The sequence below is a fragment of the Chanos chanos genome, chromosome 3 (genome assembly GCF_902362185.1).
Source record: "Chanos chanos chromosome 3, fChaCha1.1, whole genome shotgun sequence".
In the NCBI taxonomy this organism is placed as follows: domain Eukaryota; kingdom Metazoa; phylum Chordata; class Actinopteri; order Gonorynchiformes; family Chanidae; genus Chanos; species Chanos chanos.
In genome coordinates, this window is record NC_044497.1 from 47,307,832 (window position 1) to 47,335,350 (window position 27,519).

The following is a 27,519-nucleotide window of genomic DNA, read 5'->3' on the forward strand; positions in this document are numbered from 1 at the left end:
AAAACAGAGGGTAATACTTGTTGGCATTTAAACCAATTAATCTGACCTTGTATCCAACTTCCCCCAAACTTTTTTTTACTAAGCACGTAGCACGGAAATCAGAAAGATGACAACAAAGCAAGACCCCCCCCCCCCCAAAAAAAGAAAAAAGAAAACAGTCTGTGGTTTAAAACAATGGAGAATGTTGAGCTGCCAAACCTACAGAACTAGACATAAGACAAGAGCCAGAGAAAATAACATGGACACAGAAAGACAGAGAAAGAGAGCGAGTGCGAGAGCGAGAGCGAGACAGAGAGAGAGAGAGAGAGAGAGAGAGAGAGAGAGGGAAAGACAAAGGTCATCTCTGAACAGAGAGCATTCGTTTCTATCATCATGAAACGGAGAAAAAAGACAGAAAATCTTTTATTTTATTTTCAGATTTGCAGAAACCTAACAAGCCAAACCAGCAACCCCCCACTCACCCCACACAACCCCACCCCCTTTCCTCCATTCTCTTCAATCTCACTTTTTCTTCCCTGAGATTTTGAGAAAGATCAATAATAAAAAAAAAAAAACGGTGCATCATGAATAAATCGAGTGTTCATGAATAAAAGAGGCATTTTCATGTAGAGGTTGGCTCGCACCGGCTATGGAACATATACGCGCTCACACACACACACGTCTCTGTAGGAATTCAAGCCATTATTTTGGCTTAATGTTCCAGGCATGATAAAGAGGACAGAACGAAAGGACATCCAAAAAAACATTCTCCAGACACACACGACATGGGAGCATTTATATTCATGAGAGTGTGAGGGAAGTGTTCTGGCTCCTAAGTGTGTCTGAAAACAACACATCAACACACTCTCTCTCTCTCACACACACACACACACACACACACACACCCCTCATAAGATCAGCACGACACATTGTGCATTTACTCCCATGAGCCAAGCTGAACAAGGGGGAACTTATACCTCATTCCATGTCTCTATCTGTCTCTCCTTATTAACTTATATTTCTGTCTTTTGCATCTCTGTAGTGCTATACAATAATGACCCTCCTCCAAACACACTAAGGGCATTTCTTCCTCTCTCTCTTTCTCAGTACACATGAATGTATGCATCTATGTATCTTTCTCTATGAGCATAACTGGTTCTTGTTCTCTTTATCACTTGCACATTCCCTACCTCCCTCTTTCTCTCTATCTTTTGAAAACTCTTTAAACTTATCTCCTCATCTTTCTGTGCTCCAAATTACCCACACTTCTGAGAATCAGTCCTGAGTGGCTCTCGGCGATAACATGGCAGTGTTTCGTTCACACGCATGATAAACTCACGTATTCTCTCCCTAGCATAGAAGCATACAGGTCAGTGTGCGGTCAGGACTACATATATGACAAAGCCATGTTCCAGTCTCTTAAACTTACTGACATACATCTGACAGTACTGCATACATACAAGACCAGCTATTCTCATAGAAAATGAACAATTCAGTTTGGTTCTGCAACAGCATTAGACATACATGCATTCCTTTCTTTTATATGTCTCATTCAGTTACGCTAGTGCAAATGTATCTCAATGTGCCTGGAAGGATTTTATTTAAACTTATATAAATTCATACCCGGGTGCATTAGGGCATATTAGTGTTTCAAAATAAACACCCTCCTTTGGAAGCTGAACTGAAGTACCATGTAAAAGTTTACAGTGATGAGTTTATGTAGTAAGACTGAAATCTGAGATAAAAAATAACAAAAACAAAAAAAAGGGGGTAAACAGAAAGAAAACAGAACAGAAAAACAGAAGAGTGGTAAGAGTGATAGGATGGTATGACAGACTGACTGTGACTCATTAGCTGTGACCTTCTCCTCTCTCACTATGACAGAGAGGTGGACAGAAAACCCCTCCACACACTATGACTCATACTCTTCTCTGTCACACCTACTGAAAAACACACAGTCAGTACTACACACCACTGTAGACAACATACAGAGACACAAAGTACCACACACACTACTGTAGACAACATACAGAGACACACAGAAACACACACCACTGTAGACAACATACAGAGACACACAGTACCACACACCACTGTAGACAACATACAGAAACACACAGAAACACACACCACTATAGACAACAAACAGAAACACCACAAAGCTTATATGATGGCAAACTGTTTGGATACCTTCATAATGAATCCCCCTTTGTCAATCCATACACACAAGTAGGAACACACACACACACAGACACGCACGCACACACATATGTCATACATATACCACTTTTTGGAAGGAAAACATGTCCCACAAACATAACCACCCTCCAGATTAACTTCTTACATTGGTTGTTCTGGTGCGCCGAACTTTTTCCATTTAGGTGCACCAGCACATAATTTAAATGCACCCAAAATCTTTCACCGTGCCTTTTGGCGCCAGACTAATGCATTTTAAGCATTACCTTTTTTGACCGTTCCCATACACACTGGTCATTTCTTAACACATTCTGTAAATGATTGTAAAGAGGAGTAAAGGTCACAGCACAGGGTGCGTTTCTTGGAGACATTGTGCTTTTATTATGTTTCAGTTCGGAACGTCACTGCTCCGAAAGCAAAAGCACTGTTCCCGGGCCATGCTTTGGCTGCACTCTTTGGAATAAACGCAATGCATATACGCTTTGTCATATCTGAGCCACGGAAACCGGACAAGCCATTCTTTGCGAAAGGCGTACATTTGGGCTTTTTCATATGTGGTAGGCTCTGGCTTTGGCTCGGAGCCAGATGAGGCCATCTCTGACGAAGATGCTGGGTTAGGGTTAGGCATCTTCCCAGGGACAGGGGAGACAGGTGGTGGAGCGGTTACCTCCGCCGACGATGTCGGGTCTGGGCTGGGCCTCTGAAGGCCTGGGACAGGTATAACGGCCACCGCAGCGTTTGTCTTGACGAAAAAGCAATCAATAGTTCTCTTCATTTTGAATTACCGATGCGTTTTAAAGTTGTGATGTCACTCGGGGAGGAGTACAGGGCGTGGCTTCACACATACAGACAAGCCATATTTTTTTTTCTCCGCCCACATCAGGGTCAGAGCCAATCAGAGGCAGAGTAGGGGCGGACCTTCGCAGAATGCGGGTGGGAAAAAGAAATAACGCTACACACATACACACAGAGAGGCAGACCTGTTAAATGTCAGGTGCAACGGTGCGACCAATGAAAAAGTTCAGCCGCACTTGACAGATTTTTGGTCGCATGTGTGACCACAATGGTCGCACTCTGGAGCCATGCACCCATAACCTTCCATAGTAATTCTCTGTAGATACTCACAGTAGAGGGACCTCCACAATGAGATACACCAGATTATAGATGAGCTCCTCCAGCAGGTCTTCGCTTCTCGAATCTATAAACACACACACACACACTTTTATATCTAGTACTGCAACAGGTGATTTCATTTTAGCTGTAGAGCACTTTTTACAATATTTACACTGTCACACAGAAATTATTCCAACAATCTCCCAGATTATTACCGTTGAAATGGCCTGAGATAAGTATGGTTCCAAATGATCAGCTTTATATAATCAAATAAACAGCATCTGAACTCAGTTTCATACTGCGTCTTTCTGGCATTTAAATCTACACTGCTGTAGCCCTGCAGCAACCAGAAGTTAGCATGTCCATCATTTCCCGTGAACCTGTGTGTGTGTGTGTGTGTGTGTGTGTGTGTGATATCTCCAACGAAAACAAAGACTTTATAATCTAACAAGCTTGTCTTTCCACTGAAGGTGTTAACAGATGTCGTTGGGAGAACAGAACGTTCTTGGTGCTAATGTGTCTTTTTGCATTTGTCATGCTTTACAACATGAGAGAAAGGGAGGGAGAGAGGGAGAGAGAGAGAGAGAGAGAGAGAGAGAGAGAGAGAGAGAGAGGGAGAACAGCGTGAGAGCAAAAAAAAAAAAAAAAATCCTTTGTAACCACACACATCCTGTTTAAAAGAAAAAAAAATCCTTCTTTCCCATCTGAGAGAGAAAGAGAGAGAGAGAGAATGTGTGGAGAGACAGAGCGGAGACAGCGCTCGAGCCTCAGATCCTCCTTCATATCCAGTCTTTCCCAATTAAGCCTGTTCCCAGTCCCAACTTCCAACGAATCCTACTCCTGCCTGCCAGAGACTAACTGGGAAACTATTCTAGAGAGAATCCTCACTGTTATGATGTGGATTTTCCATATTTCACTGGGTTTCAATGCGACGTTCTGACCCTGCTAAAGACAATACCAGATGAGGATATGGAAAGATCACAACGACAGAGGAGTGAATATTGAACCAGGACCTCATTGTTGAGCTGTCTAGTATGTGTGCGTATCTATGGGTCCACTCGGTACAACATATTGCAATATATTATTTTCGAAAGGGCGAGGTTCATGTAGCAATTTTAGAATATAGAAGAAAAATATACTAAAAAAATCTGCGTCTTTAATCGATGTTATAATTAAATGACAGACTCTTGACACTTTCACTGTATCGCTCTCTGACACACATATTCACACACACTCCTCCTCCAAAATTAAACAGCCTTATGAGACTCTTACCGCAGGTACCTGGCGCCCTCTCCTGGTACGAGAACTGTAAGTGCAGGTCTTGCTCACTCATCTCCCTGATAAAGACTTTGAGAAGACAGCGTACCAGGAACAAAGCATTATGGGCTTGCCAGATAAACAGCTGACTGTGGAGACAGAGAGAGAGAGAGAGATAGAGAGCGAACGAGAGGGAACAGTGAGGTAGTCTTGTTATAAATACAGCTAACTGTATCTAAATAGCTTTTTGACAAATAATGTGTATGTCTCTCCCACGACTAATATTTCAACTCTAAAATAAAGGGTTGCTATTTAGAAAGCAGTAGGTTAAAGAGCATTAGAGCAAAATCAGAATGTGATCACAAGGTGCCCTTCTCATCACCAGACAAACACACAACACAAATATCCTGTCTCTCCCTCATCCTGGAGTGTGTGGGTGTCTACACAGTCAGACAATGTCAGAAGGACAGGAGACACAGCCTAGACTGTCACTGGACTGTTTTTCAACATAGACAACAGGAAAGACGAATGACCCGATCAGTTAATGACATCATTTCAAACACACACACACACATACACACACATTAACTAAGAAAGCAGTGCATCACACGCAAATGCAAACTGCAAGTCTCAAACACTAGACCACGCACAGGAAATTAAATCATATTTTCAACCCACACATCAGACTTTTTATCACAAGCCTTGTTCACTCGAAATAAAAAAAGAGAAAAAATACTAATATGCTTGTCTTCATATGGAATATCAAAAAGATTTACTCGTAGATTTTTCAGTAATATTTTTCCCCCCACATAAACACCTTCACAATCCTTTGATATTTTCACAGACCCCTATCCTGTAGGCCTATATGTCAGATTGATTCCACAGTCTGGGCTTCCCTCACAGGGCTAATTACTAACCTGCTGTGAGTTAAGTCCTGAGCGCTCTGCAAACCTAACACACAATCTCATGCTAGTCTCACAGACAAACCATAAAAGTCAATCCAAATCTTCCTTCTCAAAAAGTACTGACATAAAAAAAAACAGCAGCTAAGCCCTGTCAGTGGTTTTGAACCACCCTTCCCAAACACACACACACACACACACACACACACACACACACACACACACACACACGCTCGCACTCGCGCGCCAGAGCGTCAGAGCATGGCTCATGCTACTGCGCCTGGTGTCTGAGTGAAATCAAAGGCAAACTTTGATCATCCTTTGACGACCATCTCCACAGCAACTGGTGTGACCGTGGGCCTCAGTGTTTTATAACAGGACTGACTAACAGCCTGTCAAACGTCACCCTTCAGATTCAGCCTTTATGAAATATGTGGGAGACAGCTGGAACCGCACAAAGCTCCCTTTTCAGGTCTATGGCCCAGTAACAAGCATCTGGGAACAGCAATTCCCATGTTCCTCTGAGACTGGCCCTGTCGCAGTGTCACTGGCCTGAACTACACCTATATCATTTCCCATGGGAAAAACTGCACTACCAGAACACTATCAACACTGCGGAGTGTAAACCAGACTTAATGCAAAGCATTTACAAAAGCCTCAAGCATTAGTTAAATGCAGTATATCTTAACAGTAAAGCTATGTCTCCTAACAGCCTAACAATCTCTCTTTGTTTTTAAGAGAAAAGATTGAAGGAGTAAGAAAGGAAGATGGACTGTTTTTTGAGACACAGCTCAATCATATAAATGACTTCAGGGACACTCTGATTGTCTATTACCTTCTGCAGTAAGGTAATGCTACCGGTGAAAAAAGCGTGGGTTTTTTTTTTTCTCCTTAGGTTCGGTTTTTATGACATGACACTACAAGCACATTACTCACTCTTTGGATTTACTGGCAACACTCAGAACCATACCACAAAATAATCCAGAATTTGGATGATTTTTTGACTCATCGGTCAACTCGTTCCACTTTTCTGGAGGTTGGCAATGCTGTTCAGACATGAGGACAATGTTGGCGCCAAATTTCTTTGAAGAAAAAAATGTCTCTGTCATTTGTAATTCTCACACACTCACTCTTGGCATTCCGTAGATATTTTCAGCTCTTTGGTTCTTCCAAGGAAAACTCTGACCAACGCTCCAAAGTTTCCTGACCGTGGATTATTCTCAACTGTGAAAGAGGAATGTCAATAGATATAGTTCAGTGGAACTCGCCACGTATCAGGAAAAAATAAAACAAACAAAGTTTTACAACAGAATTTTACTGTTAATTTCTAACCAGAGAGTTAACATTAAAATGAGTCATTCTCATTTTGTCTGCACAACAAGTTCCATGTCAGTGAAATGGTCCAACTGTCTAGAGATTCAAGAAAGTATATTTGCATAAAAGAAACCTAAACCACAAGCTATAAATGTAAGCCATTAATTTTCCAGGCAACACAAAAATTCCCCTTTATCATTATACTGTTTCATCACAACATAAAAATTTCATGCACAGTTTGGATTCTCCAAGCAAACACAAAAGAATAGGCATCCCAAAATGACATATCTAAATTTGACAAGGCAGGCTGTTTATAATTACACCATGCAAAAGCTTGTTTTTGTACAACTTTAATTCTGAGGTCAAACCAATCTACATCAGCTGTAATGGTTGGCAAAAACCCTTTGAAAAAACGAACTTGGCAAGAAATTAAACAAACAAACATTGAACATTTAGCATACTTAAAGTCTTCGCAAGGGGGATGACTGCCTCATCCAACAGCTTAGCATCGGAGCTGAGAGCAAGAGAGAGAGAGGGAGGAAAAAAATGATTAGACTTTTGCACCTATGAATCTGGTTCAACTGGACATTCATATTAAAAAAGGACCACACCGTTTACAGACGAGACAGACAGACTGACTGTAAAATTCCTCATAGAAAAGCACATTTAGCACTTTTTCAATCACCTTGTACACTGGACAAACAAGCAACTGTCTCAAAATGACCAAATTAAAGAGCTTATTTTTAAAGATGCGTCTCTAAAAACGCAGAAGATTCATCTCAAATCACAAAACACTTCAATTTAAACCTCTTGATGACATTTAATTGCTATGGTTATGAATTTGATAATTCATTATGACTGTTTGAACAAATTTGTTTCGAATGAAATAGATCATTATTATGCTTCCAGGAAAGTAAGAAAAATACACAAATCTAGTGAAAAAATTAGTTCATAGCACCCCCCAGTGGACAGCCTATGTCAAACCAACAGACCTCAAGCCCATTAATTCTCTGTTTCTCAATATCATTACCAGGAGAGCATATTTCTTTTCCAACCCTGTGCAAAATCAACTAATTAAGGCTTTAATGATTAGGCCTGTTGTTAAAAATGGAACATGTGTTAGAACAAAAACCCTGCCGTGTGAGTGAAGTCTGAGTCAAGTTTGGGATCACTGTTCTTTAACTGACCGTGAAGCACTCCCCAGTCTGAGTGCTACATGCCCATATCCGTGTGAGCTCATGCCCAGTGAGGTCATTAACATGAGTGAAACTGTCACAATGGATTAAAAAGTCTATTACGCGGCCAGGAGTCAGCTCAGGTCTGCCGACTGCTGTCTGCACGGGAACTCAATGGGGGCTTTCAGCAGCTGATGTAACTTGGCTAATATTGACAGCAAGCACCCTGCCCATCCCTGCCTGCCCTTAGATTAAAGATACACAGGAGAGGCAGGAACTAATAACAGGAGATGGGTGCAGCACATAAATAATCACGGTAATAGTCAGCTAAGTCAGGAGCAGCTTTCAACACATTCTCTATAACTGACCAGAGGGAAATTATGTAAGACCATAGCAAAGGTGAAACAGGGGGATAAAAACTCAGTGTTACAGGAAAGCAAAAGCTATTTTGACTTTTTTTTCATTCTGCAGAAAAACAAGCACAGCTGTTGTAATTTGACAAAATTGTTTGAGTTAAATTTAGCCACATCCTGCAGCTAATGAAGAAGCCTAGGCCACATTTGATCTTCAGTCAGCTTCCATCAACGTCTTTGTGTAATTTAATCTTTCAGTAGTAATCAAACCACACCTGAGTAGGATTACATACCAAGAAAAGGGTCCTGCTGACAGACAGTATATTACAAACGCAAGGCAAATATTTAAACTGACATGAGAGACACAGCGAGTAGTCCAGTGTACTGAACTAACTCTACTTATAATATATTTTCAAACACATAAAACACAGTATCACTATATTGAGCAATTTACTAAGGCCTGTATTAATAGAATTTAGATTTGCTCTAAAAACAGCCCGATTCAAAGAGCATATCAAAATAAAGGTCATTCATTAAGACTGCTGTCATGACATTTAACTATATGATATCACTTTAAATTATCATTAGTTGGGATTGAACTGACATGTTGGCTCGTGTGTTAGCAGCAATGATGTCACTGGTGTGCAAACATGCACTACCAAGCAGTGGAGACCTGAAGGTCAAATGAGAAATGCGTACCATAGTCAAAGTGAGTCTCTGACCTTACAACAGGTTAGTGTTATATTAACTCTGAATGGGCAGAGCTAGTGAAAATGGAGAGCAATAACAACATTAACAGTTTTTGACTTCCTTTCTCCCTTTCTTCTCTGTCACCATGAGATGACAAACTCACAGTTATCAAATGTCACAGATCATCTTACAGATAAGAGTATCTAGATGCCATGTCAGCGACTTCCACGATTGGCCGGTAGACCTGCCACAGCCGTTTACACAACATGGTGTCTTTCAGTCGACTTCATTTGGGGGGTATGGGATGTTTTCCGGACAGAGGTCAATTTTCTGATATCAGATATGGATTACTTCCAAAAATGAAAAAAAAAAAAAACAGTACGCTTTTTTTTTTTTTTTTTTAATTTGATCGGAGCAACACTTTGGAACGGAGCACTAAGGCCTGTAGTGTGACCATCACCTTTGTTTTTTCTTTCCCTTTTTCACAAATACATGAAAACAAGCCCTAACATCTAACACCCCTCCCCAACCCCCGCAGTGCAAAGGAAAGTCTGACCGTTCACTCACCTGTTGGTGGGGCTTGTGAATGTAAAGGAGATAAGCTGGTTCCAGAAGGGGTCATTTTCACAGATGGACTCCGGGCCGATAAGTCTCTTCAAGCTCTGACTCTCGGACAGGTCACTAACCTGGCTGATGTTGGCTCCCATCTCCCACGGCAACAGGATGAGGCCTCCTCAAAGCCTCATCTCCCACTGTGCCAAGTCCTGGGGTTAACAAGGAATGGTTTTATTGTCCTACTGTCATGTGTTTATACTGGCGTTACTCATCTGTTTAACAATGGGCAATAACATAACTTGTTACACTGAGAGAGTGAGTTTTAGCCTACAAATCCTTAAGAAAGATAATACAGGTCAAACAAGTGCATAGACTATGCTAAAGAACTATGAGGGCTGCATATGGGTACATAAGAAACTCACTAAATACATAATACAGTCAAGCAATCTCTATACATGTTAAACAGACCATGAAAACTTTACACTTAGATAAACAGCCTAAAACTTTTGCATTCCTTCATTTTTCCACATTGCTGCAGATTCTAGGTGCATCATCCACTACACAAATGTCATTCTAATTCATGTTCAATTAGAAATCCTACTACTGAATTCTATATCAGGCACCCAAAGACACAATCCACGCAGGCTCATCTGTCAGACTGTGAGATTAATTAGTGACGTTATGCTAAAACAGCGTCAGATGTTTCTGACAGAGCAGAATGTCAGATTACCCAAGAGGCTATTAAGTGTCCAGCTTTCCAGTGAGCAGAGTTACTTTGGAAAAATGGGTCACACATTCTTGGATGAACCCAAAATAAACTGTCTGAACCACAACATGAAGATATGACAATGATACTGCTCAGAGGTGAGAACAGACCTGAAAGTGCAAGTATAGAAATCGTTAAAATATACTGTTAAAACAGCTCGTGTTTGACTTGTACAGTACTAGAATAGTATTATAACTACTCTAAACCAAAGAGACTCCCCAGAAAAGAAAATGATGACAAATGTATTGTAAATAATACACAGGCTGGGTGCACCGTATTACTAAGGGATCATTCTCCAGAATACTTGACATCACCGTCAGCTGATCATTCTGACATTCGCAGATGATGTACTCAGTTTGTTCTGTGGCATACGAAATTAAGGCTGTGAAGTTATTCTAACTAATCAGTTAGCCTGGTAGCGCGCGCTATCCCTAACTGCGCAATAGGACACCACTGAAGACCAGCAGTTAGGATATATAGCATCTTAATACTTGTCCAGCTGCACCAACTAAGCAAGTAGATGTGTGTTGACCATAATTCCTTGAACTGACAATCTTCACATTCTGCGTAGATTTCAGAAATAAATTACTCAATCCGTGAACAACTTCTTATAACTCTCCAGCAAGTTTTCAGGCAGGTTATATGTGCTAGATTACATGTAGCTAAAGGTTTGCAGTATTACTGGAGGCGTGGATAGCTGACAAGCTAACTGCTAGTTAGCTATCTGGTGAGGCAATACTATCGTATCACAACAAATTAACTATATATAATAACGTGCCAATAGTACAGTGGTGGTTCATATACATAACAGACAAATGACATGGCGAAACAATTTTATGAGCAATGGCTGGTAAGCATCATCAAGAAACCTGACTGACAGTCCTTATTCATTAGCAAAGCTAACATAACTCTCACAGCACTAGCAATAGCATAGTTGCTAGCTAGTTGGGTTTCTCTGCAAGATGAACAGACAGCCTACCTGTCAAATATTTGTTGTTCAAGACTCTGTCAGTTCCAGCTCTTAATCAGAACGTCGTTGATTCCTGGGCCGGTTTAGATAAAACAGAACGGTATAAAATGGTTTATAAGTAGTCGTTAAATTCAATCAGAAGTAATAGATACTACTTTCCCTGTCTACAGCGCCTCCATATTTCCACGTCGCCGCAGATTCTTGCGTGGCCATGACGTTCACTGAACCGGATTTCTTCAAGTCATATGACGCTCAAGCACTTAAACTAACGTTGCAAAGATGTTTTGTGTTTTAATATCTTTTTATACATTCAAACATGCACGCATACATACATACAAACACACATACATACATACATACATATGATTGTGTGTATTTCATTTTCACATACTGGTGTATTGTTACGTTTGGTAACAATATACTATAAGAAAGTGCTATAAGAATGACGTAGTGAGCAACTTTGTGTTTAATGCAGTGTTTTTTAAATCTAGTCATGTATTTTACTCTCATCTTCAGAGACTTTCAGCAAAATGTCATTAAGACATTAACAATGTTTTTAAAACCATGAAGGTTCATGTATTCAACTGTAATGTTTAAATCATATCTGTTTCCCAATGACAGAATGGGAGCAAGCAACTATGAAAACAATTGTCATCCTTTGAGGAGGGATGCCAGTGAACTTGATGATCAACAATTACTTCATACTTGTATTCAGAATCAGAATGAAACAATTAGTAAATCAAGAGACATTAAATCTTCCTTCAGTTTATTAGAGTTAGGATACCATTAATATTATATTACAGTCAGGTGACTAGTTGAGGTGGGAGGAACAACTAAAAAGAGCTCATTTTCATTCTTTGTCTCCATCATATTCCATCCACATACAATAAAAACTATGCAGAGAAATTATAAAACATATGTCAAAAACTGTCAACCTTGATTAAAGGAAAAACTCAAAAAGATAATATATTATAATCTTAATTACATCACAGATGACACATTTATAGATAGCAGACTGGTATTACAATGCAAACTCCAGGCTTGAAGAATGTGCATACATACTGGCTTTATCTACACAATAAGACTTGAAGACAACAGTTTAAAATGCATTCAGAGTAATAAACTATGTTAACCAAAAGAAATAAAATGAATGATAAAGCCAAGTTTCTCATCAGTCCATCTTTTTGTCAGAGACAGTTGCTGATCCATTACAAGTGGGACCATTGGCTACCCCATTGCATTCAGCCTGAGGAAAATGAAAATGAATGAACATAGGAAAAATGAATAACAGATGCTGTTTAACAATAATTATTGTCTTCATTAAAAGCTCAATGTTTAAGTAATTGATACAAATGTAGAGCTGATAAAATGTACATCAGTACGCCTGTACTGAAAACTACTCGGGAGTTTATTTTCCATTTGGTCATTTCTTCCATGGACCCTACGTCATTATAGATAGCTTAATATACTGTTAAGGAGAAATCAGATAGATAAAACAAACAACAAATTCAATGTACGCAGACTTTTAAAACAATGCTAATATTGAACTTCAGGACAAAATCAAAACACTATGAGATCCATAGCCTCTCCACTACAAGTACAAACGAAAATAAAAGGACAATAAAAGTGACATGTAGTTACCTTGCAGGTCCCATTGCTCTTCTCATTTGTTTTTGTGTCCCCTGTGCCACTCTCCTGCACTGCTTTTTTGGTCCAGAACTGGCTTATGATTGGTGAGATGAAGGGATAAATAATTGGCTCCAGAAACCTCTTGTATACCCAGAGGAGTACAGGAATGACGATGCAGGGTATGCAAACCATGGCTGGGGGTCAAAGCAGGTCTAAAGAAAGCAGATTGTATTTTAAAATTTTGAGAAAATATCACTCAAGTAAAGTGCACCAGTGCTAGTTATGTAGTTTTGCGTAACTAACCTTACAGAATTACTGTATACCGCCGCCAGTTCCACTTGAATGACTTGACAAGCACGTAAATAAACTAATCTATAATATATTGTTTTCATTGGCCAGCTATCGTTAAGTAGTATTCCCTAGCCTGTTAGCTTAACCACTTGAACTTGTTCCTTTGTAAGGCCTTTATCATTTAAACTAATTTATGATCATTATGATCATAATTCTCAAATCCGGAGCCATTGCTGTTGTAATGACCCAAAGTATCTTAAATCACAGGTGTTATTTTGTTAGTAAAGCTGGGTTAAGTCTACTAGCTTATGGTTCTCTGTGGAAGCTAGTTCTACTGCTACTTAGCTTGTTGGATAAGATAAGTTTATAACAGTCGAACCCAAAGAGTACGGCTGAGCACAACTTTAACCAACTTATTGTGAGTACTCACCTGTGACACGAAGTCTTATCGAAAACTAAAAAGATTTCCAAGTAATGTGTCTCAGGTTCTTTAATTTATTCAACAAAACATTGACTGAGCTGATGTGAATCCAGTAACTTCTACGTCCTCTTCTTCTCCTACAAAATGTTGAACGATAATGAGTGTACCGCCACCTGTCGGCACTACCATTATTGCAACTTGAAACTACTCATGAATCATGAAACTCAAATTCAAGGCATAAATATGGGTGGGGAGTAATAAAGAAAAATTTTGTATTTAGTTGTATGACACTCCCAGACACCCCCATCTTGAATTTAGTCTCCCAGGTCCTAACGAGCTGACACACGGGTTATCACAATATCCATAGGTATGGGACCATTTTAAGATCACATTCACTAATATATCACTGACACAATTCAGTCTGGTGTTATTACATTTAATCTGTGAGAATTCAGGAACTGTCAAAATAATGCATTATAATGTTTGGGTTTTTTTTTTCAGATTTGACAATCAAGAGAAACAGCATAACAAAAATAAAAGGGGTGGGGGGGGGGGGGGGTACATGGTGATTGTAGGAAAACAAAAGGAGCTTTAAAAGTAAAAAACTAAATGAGCTTTAAAAAAGAGATAAGGACACCAAATTTTCCGTTCTAAATTTGACAGTAAACATCCTACTAACATACTATGACATCTCCTGTAATTGACAGGAGAATCTTCTTTTGCCCTAAAATTAGTGTTAAAAATGAGAAGCAAGGCCATTTCACATCCTGGTGATGATCATGTTTCACTGAACTGTGACAATATTATCATTTCACATACACTGAACCCTCAAAGGGTTTAGAACAGCAGAGAAACAGGCATAGACTCAGAGAGAAAGGGCTCAGAGACAGGACCTGATAAAGATGGAGCAGTGGAGGCAATCATCTGAGAAACGTTAGTAGGAATGGAGGAAAGATTTCTTTCAAATGAAGGAGGAGAAAGGCCTGAAAGAAGAAAAACAGAGCTAAATTTCAATCACTAGAGTGGATCTGAAGGTAATAAATGAGGAATCTGATGACATCCTAATTCCGCTCTGAGGGGGGAATGCAGATGTTTTTAGTGTATCAGCTTGCTTGAACATGTCTTCTTATGCTGTTTACATTTCCAGACTTGGTCGGGATGTCAGCTGCCCTCCCCCAATATGTCCCAGTTGCCTATATGCTAAATAAAAACAGGACTATGGCTCCTATGACGTATCCACCAGTGCCACAAACAGTCTCTGCCGGTTCACTGGTCCAGGTTTTTTTTTTTGGTCCCTCTTAGTACACCTAACAGATATCAGTAATTTTACTCACATTCTATGTGAGGATATTCCCCTTTCACATAGCCTTACATGTCTACCACATGTGACCAGAAGAGCTCAAATGCAGTCTCCTTTTTCACAAAGAGAGTCCATGAGGCATCCTTCATACAGGCACAGGTGGTATCGGGACACTGCTAATTCACTGCCTGGTAGCAGATGTGTGGATAGCCTGATTTGGGCTTTTGCCTGTTCTGCGATGGTAGATACTGCTGAAGGTGTGAGTGTGCCCAATTAAGAGAAAAATTTCAACTTCATGTCTAAATATATTTCATTTGAATGTATTAAAATATTCTGTTTTATTCGATCCATTAACAATCTATCATGCCATTAACAAGGATCAACTAATTGCAGCTTTCAAAACTGCAAATTAACGTCTATCTCTGAAAACTTCGTAGTTTAAATTTTGGTCCATTCTCATCATCACTGACTTTGAACCTGTTTGATAAATGGTAAAGAAATATGACAGGCAAAGAACTACAAATTCTAAAAATACATTGACATTACAAGGACAGATTAATTGTGTGTGTGTGTGTGTGTGTATGTGTGTGTAAAAGGTGACTCATCAGAACTCAAGAAGTCATGTTTAAATCGTACGAGAGAGAGAGAGAGAGAGAGAGAGGGGGGGGGGGGGGGGGGGGGGGGGGGGGGGGGGGGGGGGGGGGGGGGGGGGGGGAGGGGGCGGGGATGAAACGTCTGAAGGAGTTCCCCACGTTGAACAACAGGAAGAAATTGTTTCATATATATTTGAACCGGAAGTTAAGGCTGTTTTGTTGACATCTGGTCGAGCTGGGGGTACAGAGAAGAACATTAGCTAGTAATCCAAGTCTTTAAAATAATTTGAATTAACACAAACAAGTGCTGATCCCCAAGGTTAAGGTAAGAGAAAGGATTACAAATTCCGTGCATGTCCAATGTTGTCAAATCATATATGATGGATTAATGGCCACATTTAGTTAGCTTGCTAACCGGAGCTGGTCAACTTAGAGCAGTGCTCCTAGGCTAACCAGCTATTTGTTGGCAGCATGATCGCATATAAGTTTACAACTTGATGCAGTGTGGACATTTAATTTAATAGCAAGAATCATATTTTGAAACAAGACAGTCTAGTTTTTCTCACCAGTCCTCACCTTTACTCTTACTTTAAATGGAGGCGATGATAAATTGTACAGTTTAAACGCTTTGAGGTAAGATCGGTAATGTAAATTTTAGCTGACTGGCTAACATTAGCTCTGAAGACACAATTTCAGTAAAGTCTCGTAACTTGTTGGCAGTAAAATTGGACACAACAGCGTTATATTTCATTCTGTCGAAAAGAGATATCATCCAGCGTGTGAGTGAATGCAATTCACCGGCATATTATTTTTAAATTTGTTTTTTAATGAGTAATTCACTTCCTGTGTTGTGATATAAATAGAGCTGTGCTTTTCTCACAGTTTTGCCTTATAGTTAATCGGGAGTTGATTATACATCGAACTTGAGTACTTGAACTAACCAATCATAATATGAGAGTTGTAGCACATATTATCGAAAATAATTCGAGCAGTTTTTCACTTATTCACTTCGAGGCGTACGCTATTACCACGTAACACATAAGCTATGTTTAGTAACTACCTTGCAGTTTTAGTTTATGAAAGTTGAACATAGATGTGCTTTCTTGCAAGGTAGGCATAAAAGCGTTTCATTACCTAGATACTTTAATGACAGGCCTGCTTGTGGTCAGTCCATCACTTATTCATCTTTCAATTTGATTTTCTTATGTTGATTTGCAAGCACAGTCAACCGTAAATTAAATAAAAAAAAAAACATCTCTAATTCCTAAATGACTGCATTTATAAGTATGTGTCTTCATTTTGTCATTTTTTAGGTGGCTCCTTAGAAGAGCCAGTCGTCAGGTTTTATTGGGCCTCATTGCTAGCCTCCTCTCCTTGGCCAATGTCTACAGTTTGAGACCAGTCCTTCCCACCTGCTTTGTCCTGGTTGTTGACCCAAGGAAAATAGGAGGGGAACCACCATGACGACTAAAGCGGGGGACAATCCAGACAGCCTGATGGCTCTATGTATAGATTTCTGCCTTAGGAACCTGAGGCAGACTATGTGCTGCATAGGAGACAGGAACAAACTGTGCTTGCGCCCAGATGTGTTCCTGCCAAGTGAGATCTGTGACAAGCTGGTGAATGCGTAAGTGTATAAGGGGTTGGGAGGGAAAAGGAGAGTTGACTTTGCCTTAGCTGTGTCATATTTCTGTGTTGTTTTCAAGAATTTTAATAATTTATCCCTCATGTTCTGTTCACTGTAAACTGTGCAGCAACACATGTTAATTTTTTGCTCCCTGTTTGTTTCTGTTACAGGTACATGGAGCTGATGCACACAGACAGCAATTTTGAGCCACAGGACAGTTTCTTCCAGCTGTTTTCAGACCCCCGCAGCACCAGGCTAACACGAGTCCAGCTGAGGGAAGACTTTGTGCGGGACAGAGACCTCGAGGCGATTGGGAAACAGGTAGGGGAGATGAGGAGGACAGTTATCTCTGACTGACACCTAGGATAATTCACTCACACACACACACACACACGCACACTGGTGTACTAGACCAGTTTTGCTGGAGGGCATAGGGTGTTTGGTTTACAGGAGACGGTCTACTACTTATTTACTGCCCGTGTCACGTTGTGAAAATTAGATTTCGTCGTAGTGTGGGCATGTGCTGTTTTCTCCATCTGTGTTGACGAGGGGGGGATACAGGTAGGCTTGTCCCATACGTTAACCGTGACATCTGCCTTGAGAGTCAAATCACCAGCTATTCAAGGCGGGAGTTAATAATTGATGGGTTTGGTCAGGTCATACTGTGAGATGAGTTTCTAATATATCAGATGAGTGTGATGTGTATTGACGCTATCACATCACTCCAGGTGCAGTCCAATTTATACTGATTTGCTTCACACAAAGAAAGACGTTCTTAAATTACTCAGCGACACAGCTCTTTTAAATTTTATGTCCTTTCTCTCCCCCCTTTTTTTCCCTCTGTTCTTTTTTTTTTTGTATTCTTTCATTTTCTCTTTCCCTCTCTGCCCCGCCTCTCCTTTGTTGTGTCCATTTTTCTCATACTCATGCAGAACTGATAAGCAGACAGCCACTCATAAAAGGTCAATTGGCCCTCTCCTGGCACTAGACCGGATTATTAGGGCTGTTAATGTGTCTGGTGGGGCAGAGATCAGTGCCTCAGGGCAGATGAGATAACAAAGGCCGCCTGCATTCCTCATTCATTGGCACTGAACATTGCTCTCCCATAAAACCTTCTCATGACTCTTACACCTATTTCAATTATATGCTAGATTACATGCTCATGTGATTTTTAAATGTCATGAACCTTAGATGTCTTTTACCAGAAAAAATCTTTGACGTCAAAAGAATTTGACAATCTGTGTTATGAAGTATTATCTTGTGAAAACATCAAAACTTTTTTTTTTTTATATGTTTACCCAACATTCCTGACTTCTCTTTAAAGCTGGTGTCATTAATTTGTGTTTCATCAATAACAATCATGTCTTTTTAGAAGAAAATTAAAACGTCACTCCCGCCATTACCTGTCCTTTTTCTGCCAGGACCTGATCGAACTCCACCTGACCTACTGCAGCCACCTGACAGCGCGAAGCCTGAAAACCTTGTCTAGTTTCAAGCAGACTTTGGTCTCCCTCAGCCTATTCGGCTGCAATAACATCTTCTTCCGGAAGGGCAATGCCCCATTGGCTTACGGTGAGGATGATGAGGACGATGACGAAGATGATCATCCACACAGGCACGCAGTAGACTCTGACTTCACCTTCCAGGGCTTCAACCGGCTGCGGTTGCTTAACCTGGGTGGTCTGCCCATGGGGGTGGACGCAGAGACGCTGCTGAAGCCCCTGCCATCTCTCATGTCTCTGGACCTCTCTGCGGTCCATCTACCCCGAACTACGTTCCTATTGCAGTGGAAGGACCGTCTGGCTTCACTGGTGCTGTACAATGTTGATCTGTCAGAGGAAGTGATCAACACTGTGGTGCAGCTGAGTCGTTTGAGGTGAGGCAGGAATCGCTCATCAGGACAGGCAGTATTTTACATAATCAAGTCATTTTAACAGGTTAGATAATATTATGTTAATGTCACTTTTTATGAAGAAATATTCAGTCATACCTGTGTTCCTCAGGCACCTGGATATTTCCCGGGAGAGTCAACGCTCGTCCAAGTTTAAGATGACCAGGAAAACCCTGACTGCTATTGTTCAGGGACTGGTCAACCTTGTATCTCTGGACATCTCAGGCCATATTATGCTGGACAATTGCACAGTTCCGCACTTTGAGGAAGCTATGGGACGCCCAAGGTCAGTCCTAGTGCTTTAACGTGGTGTTGTCACATTTTTTGTCCACAGACACCTGAAATTTCACATCTTCCTCTCACTCAGACATAGAGTTCAAGGATGTTCAAATATAAGTGACGATGTTTGAATAAATCTCTGCTTTTACACGGGAGAGAAGTAATCCACGACAGAAGTCCCGGATTTGTTTAAGATGACTGATTCTTTGGTGTGTGAGAGACTCAGATCCTCATTTCTCAGTAAATCTAAAGAGATCGGTGTTTCTCTGAGTTGGTTTTGATAGAAGATTTGATGTTATGTTTTATACATGTTTTTACATGTACAGAACTTGTGTCATCTATAGATGAGACCATTTTCTTCTATGAATACTAACCCAGATAAAGCACATCTTTAGCCTACTCTTCCTCTCTGTTACAGCATCGAGCCCTGCAAAAGCAGTATCTACCCCTTTCAGGAATTAAAGAGGCCACTGCAGTTTTTAGGCTTGTACAACACCACGCTCTGTAATGTAACACACATCCCAGCATACAAGGTAAGATCTCTCTGAACACCGTTCAGTACGGCTTAACCTTTAGCCTCAGATGAAAAGGGTTGAAACGACGGCTTAGTTTTTTAAAGTGACCCCACATATTCACAGATATGTTTTTCCTCACTGTGGGAAAGAATCTTTTTTTTTTCTTTGTAAAGCCGTCTTCAGTCATGCTGCGTGTTTATGCTTGTGTGTCGCGTTGCTTCTCTCACTAGGTGACTGGATCCAAGAACGAGGAACAGGTTCTGAATGCTATCGAGGCGTACACAGAGTTCCGGCCCGAGCTGGCCCATCGAGCCATCAACCAGCTCTTTGATATCGCACGGATACAGCACTGCAGTCAGTTACTCAGAGCTCTGCAGGTAACACTCCAGAACTGCCCTCGGCTTGTTATCGCTGTCTTTTTACGGTGGAGCGCCATACGGCTCCGCCGAGGTTCTGCTCACGCTTTTATTCCTGGACACATTTTTATTCATAGGAGCTCATACAAAATCATCTGAGCGCGCTATTATGTCGTTTTAATCCAATATCGCGTCTTGTTTCATCACGCAAATCAGAGTCACTTTATCCGGTCGCTGAAGTGCCGCGCATTTTTTGCCTGCAGCATGAGACAGCTTTTCAGCTAGAGTTTTATAACATCATAACTGGTACATTTATAGCTTTGCATAGCAGTCATTTTTGCTTAGGGGAAAAAGTCGGCTTCTTTGAAATTCACTCTGAAAATGAATGTCTGCTAAATGAGCGAAAGTAAATAGACTGGTCTTTTGACGTACAGCCAACGAGAGAGGTTTTTTTTTTTTAGGACAGTAATTGTGTTTCTGTACCAGTGTCATGTGCTGTCCTCTTTCTCTCTGTCAGCTGGTCATAGCTGCACTGAAGTGCCATAAGTATGACAAGAGCATCCAGGTGACGGGGAGCGCAGCTCTGTTCTACCTGACTAACACAGAGTACCGCAGTGGCCAGAGCATCCGACTGCGCAGACAGGTCATCCAGGTGGTGCTGAATGGCATGGAGCAGTATCAGGAAGTCACGGTGGGTTTCTGAAGGACAGACACTCAATCACCTCAGCTAGATCCTTACGGTTGTCCTCTCAGGGTCGTTTCACTAAATAGCTAAAGCAAACACAGGTGTTGAGAATGAGACACTCTTGACAGTTGTCTGTAGTCTGATCCTCACGACCTTCTGATGAGTGTTTGTCATACTGTCCACTCTTTACCTGTCACTCCCAAAACCGCTGAGACTTCAAGCTACATCTCATTATCACATTTCATTCTTGCTCTTTTTTTTTTTTTTCGATACTTAAAAATAGATGGGTTTTTTTTAATCTTTTCTATTTATATTCCATTTAAAATTCTTCAAAGCCTGATTTTTATGCACATTTGTATATAGTTGTCGTAAGTACTGCATTTTTCTCCCAACATGTCTTTAGTATAGGTGTCTCAACAACAGACACTGAAACAGCTTTATAGAATCCCATGTCTGAGAGTGAGAACGGTCTCAGTGAGTTGTGTTCTCTGTCCGTTTGTCACTGCAGGTACAGAGAAACTGCTGTCTGACGTTATGTAACTTCAGCATTCCAGAGGAGCTGGAGTTCCAGTACCTCAGAGTCAATCAGCTGCTGCTGAAGATTCTGGAGCCTCCGCGACAGGATGAGTCTATCCAGCGCATTGCTGTGCACCTCTGCAATGCCCTTGTCTGTCAGGTCGACAACGACCATAAAGAGGCTGTTGGCAAGATGGGCTTTGTTAAGGTGAGCCTGCAGAAAAAAAAAAAAACTGCTGATAGTTGAGTCAAAAATCATGAGGTTAAAATATTTACTTCTTTGGAAGTTGATTCTCACAATTTAGGAATAAAGACCTTCATATTTTTTTTCTTTTTGTCCCTTCCACTATCTCTCCCTTTTTTTTCTTTTTGTTTTTTTGCAAGAAAATTTGTTTAAATAGGATGTTACAAGGGCAGTTTTTCGAGGGCAAGCATTGCTCTCAGTTCTGAAAATTCTGATTATGCACGCTACTAACATAGCGTGAGGTTTTAGAGACCGATAGTTCCAGCTGAAGTCAACATCTAAATGAAATCTGAAAAATGATAGCTCAGATTTAAGATGGCAAAAAACCATAGCTTAACTGACGCGAGACAAAATGCTGAGTTTCATTTCATTCTTTTGAATATGCCTTGGGTTGTATCATATCTTTAATTTCCTGTGAGGTTTGCTTTCTTTAAGATTTGCTTGTTTTGGGGGGTTTCCCTCATGCTCTCTCTGTTTTTTTTTTTTCTTAGACTATGTTGAACCTAATACAGAAAAAACTACAGGATAGAACGGTGAGTTTTTGCTTTCTGAAGCACCGTGTATAACATATCTTGCACTACTATGGCTAGTTTGGCTCGTTGCTGGTTTTATTTTATTTATTTATTTATTTTTTGCTGACAGTGTGACCAGGTTATGGAGTTCTCTTGGAGTGCCCTGTGGAACATCACTGATGAGACTCCAGACAACTGTCAGATGTTCCTCGATTGCAACGGCATGGACTTATTCCTGGAGTGCTTACATGTCAGTGTGCCACTCTGCTCCACAAATATATAAACCTCCCTAGTGTTACATTTATCCACACCCACACATCAACTGTTCACATTCTTTTCTCATTTAGCCAAATCCAAACCCCCCCCCCCCCTTTCTTTACAAACAGTTACACATCAGTGCTACACAAATCGTGCTGATACTGTCTGCTGAGATAATGCGGTGTTGTAAATTGCTGCCCTACACTGTTGTTTAAGATATGAAAGGATTGAAAAATGTATGGTCTGAAACTGGCTTTCATATATGACCAAACAGAAGTTTCCAGATAAGCAGGAGCTGCACCGGAACATGCTGGGGCTGCTGGGTAATGTGGCGGAAGTGAAAGCACTAAGACCACAGCTGCTGACACGGCAGTTTATCACTGTGTTCAGGTAAGAGGAGATGCCACGGATAGTCTTTACCATCTCTTTTTAGTTTCCTACTTAATGAAAAATGTAATGTAAGTGTTATAGATGTGGGTCATCTGTGTAACACTCTTTCTGTATAATGTATGTGTTTAATTATGGATTACACACAGAACGCATTCAAATTTGATAACACTCAGGACATGCTACCTAGACACTATATAGACTTGCCATTAGAGCTCTTCTGTGTTCTTCCACTAGTTGTGAGAGTAAAGTAATATGTGTGAAGTAACCGTGCCTGACTGAACACACTTTCTTGTTCATTTTCTCTCTCAGTAACCTGTTGGAGAGCAAAGCGGACGGGATCGAGGTTTCTTATAATGCCTGTGGAGTTCTGTCCCATATTATGTTCGACGGCCCGGAGGCCTGGGTCGTGGAGGAGCCACAGAGGGAGGTGGTCATGGACAAGATGTGGGATGCCATCCAGAGCTGGGACGTCAGCTCTCGCAGGAACATAAACTACAGATCGTTTGAGCCCATTCTTCGTCTGCTCCCCCAGAGCATCGCCCCAGTCAGTCAACACTGGGCCACCTGGGCCCTTTACAACCTGGTGTCTGTTTACTGTGAGTTCGCCATTTGGTCCTCCATCTCTAAATAAATCTCTGAAAAGATTCTTACCTACTTAGCACATGACACCAGAAAGTTCCATTGTGGCTTTTGGTCTAATGAATTTTGTTGTGAGATGAGGAATTGGTATGGTTAACATGTTTTCACTCTTTTTTTACCTGTCTTCTTCCACAGCAACTAAATACTGCCCTTTACTGATCAAAGAGGGGGGAATCGCTCTCTTGGAGAAAGTTCTAGACCTGGAATCTTCACAACCAGAGACCAAGGACATGGCACGGTATGAATACACCCATTAACAAATATAATCAGCATGGACAAAGATCGTTTACTAATCCTCACCGCATGAACAAGTCTCCCACAGCTAACTGACTCCTATAAGGGTTAAGTATTAGGAACCAAGTAACTACCAGTGAACATGGTGGATTCAGCTGTGATTTCAGAGTAGTAAGTAATCGGGTAAATGAACGTGCTGTATGTTTCTGATTTTAGGAAAGTGATAGAGCATTGTGAGAACTTCAAAGAGGACCCTATGGACACCTCCAGGTAAACAATGGACTAAACAATCAGCACTGCGGGAGTCTCAGCATCCAGTGAGTGGACAGCAGATTATCATAGGATCATCTTCAGTATCTTCTCACGACAAGAGTTTATTGTGTGCATCAGTTTACTGTAGAGCCGAGGAGCTACTCTTTTCCTTTCACCCGACGGCCGGCTTTTTTGGGACAAAGTCGAGCTGTCCAACACTATCAGTGGTCAAGATCTATCAGGCAGGGTTGTGTTGTTTTTGTTTTTGTGGTTTGTTTTCTGTTGCACATGATAAGCAGTATTTATATTATTCATAATAGTTGTGTGCTTTTGGTTTTGTTTGGCCTCTTTTTATTCACGTATGTATGGTTTAGTGTGTGTATGTGTGTGTGTGCGCGTGTGTGCGTGTGCGTGTTTGTATATATGATTGACCGAATGTGTTCTGTTTCGCATGTGTCTTTGTAAGGAACAATTACCTTGGGCCATGTTTTCCTCCTTCTGTTTCAAATGTGAAACGCAGAGAAAGAGTAAGCAACATGCCCACTGTCTCTAAACCCCTTCAGCGTGTGATCAGCGATCTACCTGAGGGCCTTATCGGATAAGCTTCATTCGGTTGTTTTTTGTTTTTGTTTTTTTTGCACAGCAGACATCGACAGTGCGCTCCATTGCTCAGTTATGCCTGTTCTCTGACTTTATGTAATTCAGTGGTTCTGGGAGATAAGAGTGTGAATTCCTTTCCCAGAAAGCTCCCCGTAAGCCAGTGGATGATAACTGGTTACGCGTACTGAACTGAGGAGGATTTTGTTGATTATTGATTGGAGGGCTCAGGCAGCAATTTTACTGGACTTTGGTGCAGATCTCTTCCCGCTAAGACGGCAGGAGCTGACCGTTAACGTGACTCTTAGGACGTCTGTATAAGGATGAAGACTTGTGTTTGTTTTCTTTGTACATATGAGGAGGATGTCTCTCATTTTGGTTTCTGTATGTGTGTGTTTTTAAGACGTAATTTTAAACACTCCTATGAATTCTCTGTCAATACATACGCCGTTTTCACTCCATCTAGGAGTTTTGTTGAGTTAAGCTACATGATTAACACCAAAAAAAAAAACAAAAAAAAACCCAGGGAGGCTAATGCAACTGAGGTGTCATGGTATCCTCAAATCTTTTTTTCATTTTCAATTTATAGCAAATTCTAAATCAAATGATTAATTTCAGAAAATTATATAAGGATTATGATGTTCTATCAGAATATTTGTTTGAGAGTATAACTCAATTTACCAGAATATTTTGTTTGCTATACTTTTATGTGGCTTGAGAAATTGTTGGCCTAATTTCTGTCCCTTTTATGAACTTTTCAGTCTTTCATTGCTGTGTAAAACAGATCTCGCACCAGTATGTTTGAGAATGTGCTGCTAATTTGGAAATTTCTTTGTTGTATTATGATTGTTATTATTATTATTTCCACTTTAAAGGATGCGGAGGAGGTACAATTTAAAAGATAAGATAATTTAGTGTAACTAAATTCAGTTTATTAGCCCCCCCTTTTTCCCCCCCATAGTTTTGACATTGCATAAAACCCTGAAAAGTTTGACAGATGATTTTTCATATTCAGCACCAGACAACCATGATGCAGTAATAACTGTCCATTGAACATTTACAAGTGCATGTGATAAACCCATTTGTCTCTTTGGCTCACTTCATTGTATCGCCAAATAACACAGATACGCACTGGTGTTAGTCAAATGGTAATGGTATGTGACTGTTGACCCCTGAAGATTTCATTTTGGTGTTGACATAGTTTGGAAAATATGGACTCTTTTGAGAATAATACTCTGGATATGTCCCTTTTGATCCTTATTTAAAGAACATACCCCATTTTTTGTCAAAAACAACAACAGTTTTTTATTTTCTTAGTAATTTTGTCCTTTAGTTGGTCTCTAATATTATGGCATAACTCTTTCTGACCAGAGTCGTAATAATTTATTTATCTCCACCTGCTGTTTGTACGGGAGTATGTTTAAGAGCTACAGAACCTCATTTTCTTTTTTTGTCTGATTAGTCTAAGGAATGTGATCACTCATACAGTGCTTGGGAACTGTTTTTTTTTTTTTTTTTTTGTCTGATTTGTGAGCAGTGTGGTTGAGTATTGCACCAAAGGATAGGTTGTGTCCTCTGATGTTCTATCTAGATCTCAGGCTGTAGCCTCTTCTTCGCTCACTATGCTCTCCATCTTCACAACTGCAGAAAAAGAAAAGGAAAAAAAAAGGAAAAAAATAGGTAATAACGACATGCGTTTTGGTCTGTTTATGTAAAGCACTTGAGTTATATTGTGTGCAGACACCAAGGTTTGGCCATCATAACTTCACAGTTTGATTTTCCTCTTACACAACTGTTTGTATGAAATCAGATTCCATCTCTTTCAATCCTAGGGTCAATAGATACAAATAAAGTAACAGAGGGTATAGTGGATGCTCCAGTGTCTGAGTGTGTGTCTGTGCGTTTGTTTTTCTGGCAGAAATCAGAACTTTACGGTACTGTGTATAAACTTGGAAAAGTTCCATCGTTCAGAGACTTCGTTCATAGCCGTGTGAAAGCTCTAGTCATGAAATTTTAAAAAATCTGCCAGATTCAGCTATCATGCCTTTTCAGAGACATTTTGGGCACTAACAGTGAAACAAAATACAGTGGACAAAGCATGCTGGCTAAACTTTACTTTCCCCTGGTGTTCATTCATCAAAATCTGACAAAAGACTTCATCATTCAGCCATTCAAACATATATGGAATGACTTGACTGGAGGTGAGTTTTCTGAGTACTGAGCCCTGTAGACTGAGGTATTACAGACCTTACTGTCTTCAGGCTGATTGCCCAGCCCACTAATTAACAGGGGATTTTTTTTTTTTTTTTTTACACTTGCAGGGGCTTGTGACTGAAAGCTAGATGGTAGCATTTCTCTTAGTGATACTCTCAGGTCTCAGGTATCAAGAGACTCTGGTAGTGTTCATACAGATATTTTCACATTTTTAACCAAAATTATATCTAAAAATAACTCAATAATTAATTAGTGAGGGAAAACGTCTTGTTATAATCACCAGCATTTTCAACCAGTCCCCAGTCGCTCAGTGGTGGACAGCACCACTGAGTGGATGGACCATCTCATCCAGTAGCCTGAATCTCTTAGGCATGCGGCCAATACTTGATTGTAATAAAGATATGGCATACGGATAAATTAATAGAATGTTTCTAGAACAAATCAAGTAATGAAATACATTGAAGTAGTTGTTAATTATCTTCTAAAATACATTGCTATGAACACATCTGAAATTAGACTCAAATCCTACTTGCATATTCAAGTGTTTTTAGTTAAATTTTAGTTATTTGACATTAACTTATCGCCTTTCCCTCCATACGTCTCCTCGTCAGCTGAAAATTCCTTCGGGCTCATAGCTCATAGTTCATTTATTTAGCCTTGCAGTCAATCAACATCCTATACCGCTGACTATTGGTTTAGGAGACCATGGAGGCGTGTACAGTCGAAAAACCGGTGAGCAATCACGCGTCCCTTTTCTCTTTATGTTTCCAAGTGCATGATGGGATGGAACTTTATGTAAACTCAAA

The 27,519-nt window shown here is 40.4% G+C and overlaps 3 protein-coding genes across 4 annotated transcripts in view; 1 reads left to right on the forward strand and 2 right to left on the reverse strand.

The window, feature by feature from the left end:
• dym (dymeclin) overlaps positions 1–11,405 on the reverse strand; it is a 70,405-nt gene extending 59,000 nt beyond the window's left edge. For both annotated transcript variants that reach the window (XM_030768288.1, XM_030768287.1), the window contains exons 1-6: positions 11,280–11,405; positions 9,547–9,743; positions 7,223–7,275; positions 6,578–6,671; positions 4,561–4,694; positions 3,301–3,373 (exon numbers count right to left, since the gene is read on the reverse strand). In XM_030768288.1, the coding sequence (XP_030624148.1) occupies positions 3,301–3,373; positions 4,561–4,694; positions 6,578–6,671; positions 7,223–7,275; positions 9,547–9,686 (494 nt within the window). In that variant the 5' untranslated portion in view covers positions 9,687–9,743; positions 11,280–11,405. The remainder of the gene's footprint in view (positions 1–3,300; positions 3,374–4,560; positions 4,695–6,577; positions 6,672–7,222; positions 7,276–9,546; positions 9,744–11,279) is intronic.
• Positions 11,406–12,025: 620 nt separating this feature from the next.
• Positions 12,026–13,728, reverse strand: c21h18orf32 (chromosome 21 C18orf32 homolog). The gene is made up of 3 exons (XM_030769322.1): positions 13,621–13,728; positions 12,912–13,111; positions 12,026–12,516 (listed from the first exon to the last, which is right to left on the reverse strand). The coding sequence occupies exons 2-3, from the start codon at positions 13,089–13,091 to the stop codon at positions 12,442–12,444; spliced, it is 255 nt and encodes an 84-aa protein (XP_030625182.1). The 5' UTR covers positions 13,092–13,111; positions 13,621–13,728; the 3' UTR covers positions 12,026–12,441.
• Positions 13,729–15,754: 2,026 nt separating this feature from the next.
• zer1 (zyg-11 related, cell cycle regulator) lies at positions 15,755–24,148 on the forward strand. The gene is made up of 15 exons (XM_030769143.1): positions 15,755–15,829; positions 16,818–17,131; positions 17,302–17,452; positions 18,553–19,007; positions 19,135–19,308; positions 19,720–19,834; positions 20,047–20,193; positions 20,690–20,863; positions 21,366–21,581; positions 22,109–22,150; positions 22,260–22,379; positions 22,662–22,777; positions 23,087–23,373; positions 23,552–23,654; positions 23,867–24,148. The coding sequence occupies exons 2-15, from the start codon at positions 16,965–16,967 to the stop codon at positions 23,922–23,924; spliced, it is 2,325 nt and encodes a 774-aa protein (XP_030625003.1). The 5' UTR covers positions 15,755–15,829; positions 16,818–16,964; the 3' UTR covers positions 23,925–24,148.
• Positions 24,149–27,519: the final 3,371 nt, after the last annotated feature.